At 33.8% G+C, this 12193-nt stretch overlaps 1 protein-coding gene across 1 annotated transcript in view; it reads right to left on the minus strand.

Annotated features, from left to right (window-relative positions):
* The window catches only part of LOC150094527 (dual oxidase-like), a 290860-nt gene extending 282900 nt beyond the window's left edge, over nucleotides 1-7960 (minus strand). Inside the window, exon 1 of the mRNA XM_090412281.1 lies at nucleotides 7638-7960. Within this exon, the coding sequence (XP_090268407.1) occupies nucleotides 7638-7770 (133 nt within the window). The 5' untranslated portion in view covers nucleotides 7771-7960. The remainder of the gene's footprint in view (nucleotides 1-7637) is intronic.
* Nucleotides 7961-12193: the final 4233 nt, after the last annotated feature.

The raw sequence follows: 12193 nt of genomic DNA on the forward strand, positions 1-12193 counted from the left end.
GCAAACAGTAGACAGAATGTTATCCCAATCACTATCTCCTTTCAAATTAAGAAATTTAAAAACTTCAAAATATGCATGTATATCATTATTAGAAGAATATGTGAATGTTTTTTTAACATATCTGTCCAATACAGTTGGCTCTTATGCTGACAATGGTTTCCATCGGCAGTTTCCAATGTGAAGCACTTAGTACGTCGCTGCTTTCTTTGTGTGTGTAGGTGTTCTTCAATGGAAAATGCAGCATTTTTGCTTCTTTCTTTTTTTTCTGGTTATACTATTTATGATTCCACAGACTGGGACCTTACGAAGTCGCTAAAATATGATCTTCGGTTGAAAAGAACTTGGTTTAAATCCTGTCTGGGACGCAAAGGCTCGTTTTCAGGGATTTTCACTTTATGAGTTACCTGGTCGTATAAGAAGATAGAATTTACGCTTCCGGAAGCTAGGTTTTCATATCGCGAATTATGTATATTAATATGTTGTCTTCAAAGATTTAGTTCCTTTTGCCGTAATATAATCACTCAAACATTTCACAGATTAAATTTGTTCACTGAGGATGGTGCAGAGGTGAGTCGCATGCTAGAGGAATCTCTTTGTATTCTTTAACTCCGTATAAAGCAGGACACTATGAATACCGTGTGCAGGAATGCGCCATGTCTGTATTTCATCTGCGAAATAAGGTATCTATTCGAGGTGGAACAGGAGAGAAAAGAGCACTGAGTTACACCCATCTTCAACTGTTTCGACCGTTTAAGGGAAACGGTCGAAACAGTTTCCCTTAAATTTCAAGACGATATTCTAAGGCTAACTGATTTTTACGTAATGTAAAGTAAGTAAATGTGAAAAACTATTTTCCCTTTAAAAATGACACAGTAATAGTAATAGCTAAAAGAATCCAAAGAGTCACCAAGTTATAGTAAAGATAACAAATTTCATAAGAACCCGTCCACCCAGAGCGACAATGATAAAAGTTTACGGTTTGTTGTGAAACAACCAAAAAAAAATCCAGTGAACGTGTTTAAATCAGGGCATCCTCTTTGTGCTTAACTGCTCAGAAAACATGCAAGTAAAATTATAAAAGAGATAGAGAACTGCATTTTTGTTTTTGGAAAAAGAACACAGCTTAAAAGAAGGACTACTATCTTTCAGTAAAATAAGAGTTCTGCGTCACCTTAGGGAAAAAAACCTACATTTCTCTTGTAAAATAATTCAATTTCATTAATTTTGTTTATTAATTCAAAGTAATTTTAGGAAAGTCGTATTTAAATGCGTTAACTTGGAATAAAAAGAACATTCCAAGTTAGCAAACAATAAAAAAAAATTCAAAGTATTTTTTTGTGAAATGCAATACGTTTTTGCATCCGAACATGTTCATTATTATGAAAATGTCTGGAAAATTAAAATCCGCTAATTAAAAACCACTCAGAATGAAAATCGATTGAATATATCTACGTAAATACAAATATTTGAAATATTAAACAGTATCCAAAACATTTTTAATTCGATGTGAAAACCTTTTCAGTAACGTATTATGCCAAGATCACAACAAAGAAAAACAAATATGATAACTCATGCATGTAAATCCCTAATTGCAACTAAAAAAAAGTTACTGAATTTCTCTATCATTATAGAAAATCAGTAACTTCCTAAATAACTTCTGTATGAAATGTAAAGAAACATTTTTCGCTCCGGGATAAAATGGATTAATTGTAAATTAAAAAGGTACGAAACTGATCGGTCAATTCTGTACCTTCTCAATGCAAACTAAAAACCCCAAGACCACTTACAAAAAAAGTTATATTTTTCATAAATGCTTTTTTATAGTAAAATCGACATTCGCATAATAATGAGTTTGAAGACTGTGAAACTAATCTGTCTTTTTATTTATTCTTAGACTTTTTTTGTATGTTTTTTTTTTATATTGGCTGAATCGACTAAGGCTTATTCTATCTGTGAATTCTGTATGAGGTTTTTTTTGTGAGATGAACCACTGCTGTCCAGGAGAAAATAAAAAACCCTACCATATCTCTGTATGGGAGAGAGACACTGTAACTCACCTTCAACTGAAAAGCCATGATAGTTTTTCCTCATCCTCGACGATGAAAACTCATTTCTTTGTAATCAAAGGGGGGGGAGGGAATCGTCCTTACTGACTGCGCTACGGAGTGATTCTTAAGTAATTACTCTCTCTCAACTCTCTGGCAATAAGTTCACTCATAATAGCTCATTCTGAATGTGAGCTTTTATTTCCATGACATCTGGCTTTTTCATTTACGTATCTCTTTTAATTGTGGCCTTTCTCCATAGGGTTTGTTTTAATGGATGAAAATCATACCAAAGATGAGAACAGGAAGGAGCACTGATTTTTCCAACCAAAGAGCATATATCACGATGTCCTGGTGTTTGCAATATGTGTGGCATTCAGAACGCTAGGTAGAACAGCTATTTCAGCCTGTTAAGTTCAATCCACTTATTACATACATGAGAACTATGACTTCATTAAACACTGGGTTAAAAAAAAAAAGGAGTGGGGACTGGATAACAGAAGCTAAGCATTAGAGAAAGAAAAGCAAAATATCCAAAACAACTTTCTGAAGAACCTAATACACAGGACGAACTGTTTAATTTCTTGTAATATTATAATTGTTGGGAGATTAGCCATATGTTAGGATAATATTACTCGAAAGATTTTGTGCAGTGCGTTTACATTGCACAACGTTTCGAGTAATACTATTCATTAGCTTCTTAGTTTTGTCATGTCCACGTCAGTTTATCCATCTGTATAAAGGAACTGAAGAACGGTGTAGTAAAGTCTTTACGACAGTAAAAATTATTAGACAATTTGTTAAATTCAAGCAACAACAACAACAACATAATAATAATAATAATTTGCATGAAAACAAATAATAATAATAATACTTTGCATGAATACAAATAATTTTTCAATACGCTAACGAAAATAACCTCACTCTGCACATGACGCACATGTACTCTTGGTCATTCTATTTAATTTTACTCTCATGATATTAATGGCACACCAAATGAAATCTTTCACTCTTGTTCTTTCCTATTAACAATCGTTAAGTAATGTATCTTAATATGGAGTGAAGTCGCCTGCAGTGTTACGTTATACGTCGTACTGAGATGTCAGCATCGTCCAGCTACTGATGCTGCAATTCAGACCACCTGATTTTTTAAACTTTCGTTCGCAATCTTTTAGTTAATTCTAGGGTTACTCAATTTCAGAAAGAAAAAAAAAAGTGGGTCAATGCGATCCTGAGAAGAAACGCACGGTTCCCAAATGGATGTGTATGTCCCTCTAGGGGAGATCTTGACGGTGGAGAGCATGAATTATTTCAGTTGTTAAACTTATATGGCAATATTTTACCTGGTTTGACGCTTTCTTTTCCAAGACAATGTTTCAGATTACAATGCATACAATAGAAAACTTACTTGAACTATGGGATGGCATGCCTTAATGTTTTCTGTTATTCAGGAATCCGCTAAAAAGCCAGAATTTAGCACTATCGATACTGAAATGTTTTCCACAGCCACAGACAAGTCGAGGAGAAGAATGGAAAGGTAATAACCATTTGAGACTTCTCCCCTTCCTTCATAGCTATTTCCTTTTTTATTTTCAAGGACGTGGCGTGAACACAATTGCACGGTTGCTTTTTCTATTTTTTTTTCTATTGTTGATTAACGAATTAAATTGTTCGGCTTAGGTTTCAGTACAATTCAGCGAGTCTCCGTAGCTCACTGCCGAAGTTCGCCTTTCGGTTAGAAAGAGTTGAGTTGAAATCCCTTCGATAACGCGAGGAACTTTTTAGATTTTTTAATTGAAAGGTGCGTTAGCCTGTCTCATACAAAAATAACAGGACTATAAAGCTCTCCAATTATTCAAGCTTTTGTTTTCACTAGACTTTTAACTCTATACTCAACAGAAATTCACTAATGAAAAAAATCTTACACCTCTACCACATAGTAAATATCAGTTCTTGGCCATTAACAGTGGGTATAGGAGCACCATGCCTAACTAGAGAATTAGTTGACTCATTCCATTACTCCCACACGCTAATAATTTTAGGTTTAATAATCCTCTTATGATGATTATAATCCTCTTCATTATGATGATGAGAGGCAATACATGAAGCTTCATATCAAGGTTTACATTCATCTTTTGTAGTCACAGGTCTAAAAATTGGAATAATTTTATTTATTCTATCCGAAGGTTTTTTCTGTACCAGAAAAAAACTTTCTCCATTTTCTTGTTCCATACCAGATTGTTACCAGATATTGAAATCAGAGTAGGTTGACCATCCAACCATTTAATCCTTTCCACATCCCTCTTCTCAATACAGCTATTTTGTTAGCCTTAAGAGTAAGAATTACCTGAACACATCATAGTATTCTAACTAATAACTTAAATAACGCTAAAAATAGCTTAGCAATTATCATTTTCTTAGGTTTATACTTTACTTTTTCGCAAACTTGAAAATATGAAAGAACTTGAATAATTGAAGAATAAACAGACTTTTCCTCCCGAAGAGCATAGATGGTCAGATAAGACACGTATTTAAACACACACACACACACACACACACACACAAATAAATCACAGACTATGTTTTTTTTTCTTCTTGTGAATAGTAATTAGGTATGTTTTTGAAGGAATTAAAAATCAGTAGAGCAAGCAAACGAAATCAAACAAAATGGATAAGTTTATAAACCGATCAGCAGTTTATTAATATGTCCTAATCTCTTAGAGGCCGACATGGTATTAGTTTATGACAGTCACTGCTTTCCAACAAACAAGAAATCAAACTACGTATGTATCACGTGATTGACCTCACAGGAATGAAGCTGGGGTTAGTTTAAGTTATGTTTGTGGAAATGTTTGGTTTTGATATTCGGGATACTTCAACTTTTTTGAGAAGGAATATTATTATTTTTTATTATTTTTTATTATTATTTTGAAGTAATGTTTCTGGAACTATTTAATTGCTATTGCGTGTGTATTTGCGTTTTTTGTTTTGACGTAATTGACCTCACCAGAAGTGATACTATCGGTTACTTTAAGTTATATGTTTATGGAAATTAGTTTTGATGTTCGGAATGCCTTAATTAATTTGAGATGGAGTATTATTTTTATATATTTATTTATTTTATTTTTTGAATTAATGTTTCTAGAACTGTATTTATTGCTGTTGCGTATGTATTTGTGTTTTTAGTTTTTGGTATGTTGATTTTAATCCGTTTTAGGAGCTCGATTTGATTTTTGTAGGGATGATATATTGATTTCACTGACTTCAAAAGGTTAAGTTAGTTTTCGAGGGCCGCAGGCCAGAATGTTTGGTAGTGTCGGTTTGGTTACTGATATCAATGTTTGTAATCATTTTTATTGTTGTCTATAGTGTTTTATATTTGTTATTTTAGTTTATGGTGGTAATTTTTCCTGTTGGCGTCCTGTGATAACATCTGCAAGTAAGTCTTCGAAAAACTAATCATTCTCCTTTTTGATATCTGCATAACTCGATTATTGCGTTGCATTCTCTAAATTCTTATTTTTCTTGCATTTGTCAGCTTGGTCACTATCGTTGATGACAATGGTGTTTCTTCACTTGTCGGTATTCGTTTTGTCTTCTTTTCTTTTTTTTTTCTTTTTTTAAATGTGTGAATTGGGATTCCTCTAAATGTCAATGGTACTGCTTGTATTTCTTCACTTAGAGTATTTTATTTTACCTTAACTTTGTTATATTTACACTCGTGCTTCTCTGCTTGTCTCGGCACAGAACAAACATCTTGAATATTTGCTGCGTTAGTGGACGTTTCTTCCTGTTTTTTTTTTTTTAAGTCTGCGTGTGTTATGAGTGATATCTGCTACTACGTGCGCGATTTGTGTTGTTATTATTATTATATTGTATTTAGCATTGTTTATGATGTTAATTTTGTTATATAGTTTTCGTTAATGATGCCTGTTTAATATCGTGTGCTTTATGTGATTTTTATGTGCAATACTTTTTTAAACTTTATACCGCTGTTTTTTTTTTTTTTTCTCCATAGTGCAACCAATTGGTTAACGCTACTTCTTAGTGAGATCAGCCACACCAATTTGTTGATTTTAGGTTATCGAATTTCAGTATCCGTCTAATACTTGCACCCAGTTTTTAAGATGATGATTCCATTGGACATCACTGATAAAGAATCACGAAGGTTTTTTTTTTTTTTGGAGAGAATCTTCGTACAGAACAATACCGATAATGGAGCATTAACGACAATTACCGTCTGGTTTATCACCAAACTCCTTTTCACTCGGCTTTTTATCGCCTCTCCTCGGTGTTTCCCAACAATATTTTTCACCTTATATCTTCCTAACAATAATTATAAAAAAAACCTTTAAATCATAAGTGATTTCATTATTTTCCTGTTGCTGCGAAGTCAATACGCTTTATAAATATTAAGCATTTTCAGCAGACTATTATTATTATTATTATTATTATTATTATTATTATTATTATTAAGTGACACCTCCAGGGAGTCCAAAGACTCATCGAGGGAGGGCATCCACTCTACAACTCTGTCTCCACCAACTACACCAACGGCATCTACCACCATCTTTAGCATATCACCGCCATCTCTAGCATATATCCAACAACATTTTAAAAACAGGAGTATAATAGTTATTATTTTCAATCGCCAACATTTATGCTACAGTTTGTCATTCGAGTGTGCAAATGATGAGCTACAGCATAGATAAATAAGATTGTGCTTGTCATAAAAATTGCCACACTTTCCCTTGATAAACCTGACACAAAAACTTGTTTAACAAATTACGTAACGCACGACTTTCGTGGAAATAACTGGACAGCGCAACACCCTTGAGCCAACACTGTCATTCCTACATTATCTTCAGAATCCAAATCCTTAAGGTGGACATCATAATGTTTTCTTCCTATGCTCTATCAAAAAAAAAAAAAAAATTAAAGAAGTTGAGAGGTAATTTTAATAACAGTGTAGAAATGTCGGAGAAGGGAACATAAAGATTTTCGAACAAAATCGGCGTTATTTTAAGCTGCTATATTCTTCGAACTAACTCCACGTCAAATGTTCTCTTGGGAAAAGAGAATCGCAGAAATTTAAATAATTTATGGACTCATTCCCTTTCTCCACATACACTAAACAATACTTAAGCACAATTCTTAGTACGATGCAAACGAATACGAGAGTAGGAGAAGAAATACACGTCTCTTAGAATTTGAGACTTACATATAATATTTCATAGAATAAATTTCAGCTCACGTCTAAAATCAAATTCAGTAACCCCATCTAGTAAACTTATGCAGAGGTATTAATGTGATCTTTATTTTAATATTACTAGCTCTTTTTCGAACGCACACAGAATGAACATCCTACCGTTTTACTTTCGTATCTTCTCTCTCATTTAAAGTTTGAAAACCAAATATCACAAAAACAATACAACTTGCGCAATTTGCAAGCAATGAACTCGTATTGTTGGATCTTACTAATATCCTTCCTTAAAAAAGAAAAAAAATCAGAAGGAGGGAACTATTCTGCTTCGTGGTTTAACCTAACCTGTCGATTAGTAACAGTTTTCGGAAGTGGAGAAAGGTACTCACCTTCAATGTCGTGCCCGCCGACGAAGGTCGTTAGTGCGGCCAATGCCCACATGGATGATAACCACCTGGCGATCACCACCGCAACCACTACCGTGGTTGTAGCGGTCGGTGCCGTCATCGTCGAGGTCCCCATTCCGAGGCCAAAGACACTAAAACTAAGGAAAAGCAGTTGACAATTTTCTCTTAACCACCAGTTCTGTCCTGTATTAATGCCTGCCGTAAACACCTGGCTGCCAATCTCTTTCACATATACTTGGTATTATGTCTGGAAGAATTCAGTCATTTTGTATCTCGTTTATCAGTATTATTAACACCCTGACGAACTCTTAACACCGACATAACTAGCTTTTCTCTCCAGCGTTTTTCCCTTCGCCGTCTTATCCCGTCTAAGTAAGCTCGTCTTATGACGTCAGCATTATGACGTCTTGAATACCTGATGCCAGCGTTGTTGAACCTGCCGCAGGAGCCACCTCGAGGCTTTAAATTACTATTTATTTATTTATTTATTTTACTCCCTCAGAATGTTGTAACTGATTTTAATTGACGATGTGTGCAAAAAATAACATTTCACTAAAAAAGTATTATTAATAACTAAGTAATACTTATGCGTTTATAATGTTAAGTTCCTATAACCTTCTTTGAAATTTAAGCTCTCTGTCAATGTTATACTTTACCTGCAACAATTATAGAAAAGGTCACCAGATGTCATCTACTTATCACTCTTTCAAATAATCCAGTTATTAGCTCAGCGGGGTGTTGTTCTATTTTGCATTGTTATGACATAATTAAATGAATATTAACCTAATAGACACGGATTAAAAATTAGGTAAACTGTGGATTTTTTATAACTTCGTTCAAGCCATTATGAAGTCTTTATACAAAGAAGAGATCACTTAATTAAAGTGTTATGAAACACCAAAAACGTTTAATATGAAATAAATTTGTCAAATATGAGTTTGCCAGTGAAAGACCCGAAGTATTATAACCAAGAGTGAATATATGCTCATCTAAACGGATACGCAAATATGTGTTATACATTACTATTTCTGTACTCGTAATAAAAAGATATAAACACTTTTATTTATAAAATATTACAGATAAACAATCAATAATGACTGTTTCTCAAGTATCCACGAAATCTGCTTATAATGCTTACTAGTAAACTTTATAAGTTAGGTAGTCCATACAAAATACCATACTGAATTAAGGTTTAAGAGTAGATATTGTCTTTATATATCGAATTTTTAAGACTGAATCAATCACAGTCATTTAAGGCTGGGATTCAGTCTTAAATTGTGGATCCCAATTAAATTAGATTTAGACTTAAATTGTGGATCCCAATTAATATCGTAATACATACTTAAAGTGAAAACGTATGATAGAAATATGTAAAGTTTTAATTATATCCCATTAAAATTTAATGTATTTATTTATTTTAAATATATATTTATTTCAAACTAATAACAAATTGAATTCAGTCACGTTTTAAAAAAGGTAGGCCAATGGTTCTCTCTCTCTCTCTCTCTCTCACACACACACACACATTACTCACACACAATTCATTTCTGCCACAAGGATGGGTTGAGTCTACCGAATTCAACTATCATCAGTTAGGGCATCTCTTCTGCGTTTCCTAAGTGCTGGTGCGCTGTTTCCACAAACAGGGGAGTCGGTTTGACTTATCATGTAATATTCCAATAGTTTTTCAGTTACAGTTAGAAATAAGCATTATCATGACAGAAAAGGGTAATGCTCTACCAGCTGATTATAAATGTATTCTGGATCTTGCGTTTCTTGCTGACATAACAATATATTTTAATAAACCTAATGGTAAATTACTGTTCTGATAAGTTTTCCGATGTTAAAATCTCTGAAGTGAAATGAAAATTGCTGCATAAGCATATGAATGATCAAACGCTGCACCACTTTCAGTGTTACAAAATAGTCAGTGCACTAGCTAACTGGCGACTCGACTCTGATTAAAATTATGTTTGTTAGTGTCCCTCAACAGCTCCAAATTGAATTCCGTTCCATGTCCGCTACTGTTGTGATTAAATGAAATTCAGTTATTCCAAAGTCATTCTGCTTACTGTTAATGAAATTTTGGCCCACAAGCAAATTGTAATAAATGAATTCAAAAATGACGACACTGTTTAAATTTCTTTCGCTATGAGAAAATAAAGATCTACACTATATACACAGTATATGAACTCTCTTCAGCTGACTCACTTGATGGCAATGAGACCAAGTGCTATGGGTTGTCTGAACTATTACCCCGTTGCTATGACATAACCGAGATGAGAATTTGGGAATCCTTAGAAATGGCATTGGGTTCAAAATATCGAAATATTGACCGAAGTATCAACTTGTCGGAGTACATCGCAACGCACAGTTAGAAATATACATATATTTTTTAAATCATCAGACACTTGTATATCTACACAATGGTTGTCACCTGTGTTAATTTTTTTACTGTTTGTCTACTAATTTTATCTCTTACACCTGAATGAATCCTATGTAATTAGGATGAAACGATGTTGTTGTTGTTGTTGTTTTATTAAAGTAACTATTAAAAATTTATTTCGGTTTTCATCCTTACAAATTCTTATTCGTCTGTCCATGAACCAGCTATATATATATATATCACAGCAAAAATACATCGATATGCGAGGCAGTTTTCTCAGTAATGAATTTCGAAAAAGCAAACACTGTTCTCAGCTTATACATAACCACTTACACGTAATTATTTGTTCTACACATACCAGCAACTGAATTCAAACCTTCGCAAAAAGCAGTGGTTGCCATATAGGCATGTAACTGCCAATACCGAAACTTTTCATATCCGTGCGCATAGTTCGGTGGGATATGCGTCGGGAACGGCCTACATTAAATGCTTCTGTCAATTGCTGCACACAGTAAGTTCTATTTGTCCGTACAAGCCTTCTCAGGCGACAGCGCTCTCGTTCCTCACAGACTGTCTTTTACACATCGCAAACAAATAATGTGGGTTATTTTTCCACTGACTAAACACCCAGGATATCTCACCTTCTTGAGAAAGCAGTCAGTTCTGCTGTTTTCAAAATGGCAGCTCAAACCAGACGAGCACTCACATTAAGCCCTTTATCGAACTCCAAAAGATTCATTGTTATTCCCATTGTGATCAACACCGTTGACAATTACTGACCAGCAGCATTCTTAACTTAAATACTTGCCTAAAACACATGGTGACACGTGACTAAGTATTTTGCATATACGCAGAGTAAGTGACGTATACGTACATCTGCATAAAGGTTTCTAATTCAATGGCTGGTTTAAATGCGCGCCAGTTTAAACGATTCTATACTAAAATTACTCAGGGACAGAAATCCTACTCAAAATACTACCAAAATTAGTTTTATTAATAAATTTAACATCTAATATCAGTTACATGTTTTATTTCCTAAACGTGTTAGTTTAGGATATAAAATTATAAAAATCTTATTTCTGATTTGGCAGCTTAAGAAAGTGAAATAAGACTTAACATAAAAAAATCCAAATATTCCTATTATAGCTTTCTTTTACATCCTCGAGTATAAAAGGTATCCACCCTCAGCGTTGTACGTAGATGTTTGTAACTAATTCCATTTAGATGCTCAATCTGAATTGCAGTTTATATATTAATATATGAACTGGTATTAGCACAAATAAGTAAGAAAGAAATGACTTCACTAAATAACAAATTTGTTACAGAAATTATTGATAAAAATAGTATTATACGAGTAGATAATTAGATTGGGTTAGTTGGTAGGCCTACGTTATTGTCATGCATACATTTATCATATATATAATTATGGATATTCTCAGGCCGATCAGCTTGTCATGAAGAAGAAAATGCGAATTAAAAAAACAGAACTCTGATATCACCTTATTAAGCCGGCTAACTCACCTTTATTATAAAAAAAACTTATGAATGTTCCTCGCGCCCCTTAAGAAATGTGAAAACCAGGGTTTTTTTTATTCAAACCGAAAGGAAAATTTCGCGACGTCCTTATAATGGTTTTTATGGAGATGCTATAATAAAGCTTGCAAAAGTTTTTGAAAAAAAAATACTGAATAACACAAAATTGGATGTAAATTTAGAAGGAAAACGTTTGGAATATTATAAGACATTCCGACTGAAAATTATGAAATATTGTAGACCAAGTTATAAAAGAAATGAAGTAGAACAACATAGAAGGAAACAACAGTTAAGTAGCGCAAAATACTTTTTAATAAAAGAGCGTGAGAAGAATATTCGAAGAACAGTAGTAATTACTATTTAAACAATGCCCAAAGTGGAAAACGTAGACTAATTAGTCTACGTTTTCACTTAAGCGCCCGTGGCCTTCCAAGTATCCTTGGACTTCCCAATCGTAATACGGGGATTACCCTTATGTCTCTAAGTATTCTTGTCTTTAAATTGCGTGTATTCTACTGGCCGGTTTGTCTGTTTTGAGGGACCCGAGTTTCCGGGAGAAAAACCCTCTACCTCCGTATGAGACTGGCTTTAGTCGAAAGAGACCAGATAAAGGTTCCTC

The sequence above is a fragment of the Typopeltis vanoorti genome, chromosome 22 (genome assembly GCF_054136105.1).
Source record: "Typopeltis vanoorti isolate ZY-2024b chromosome 22, IOZ_Tvanoo_1.0, whole genome shotgun sequence".
NCBI lineage: Eukaryota > Metazoa > Arthropoda > Arachnida > Uropygi > Thelyphonidae > Typopeltis > Typopeltis vanoorti.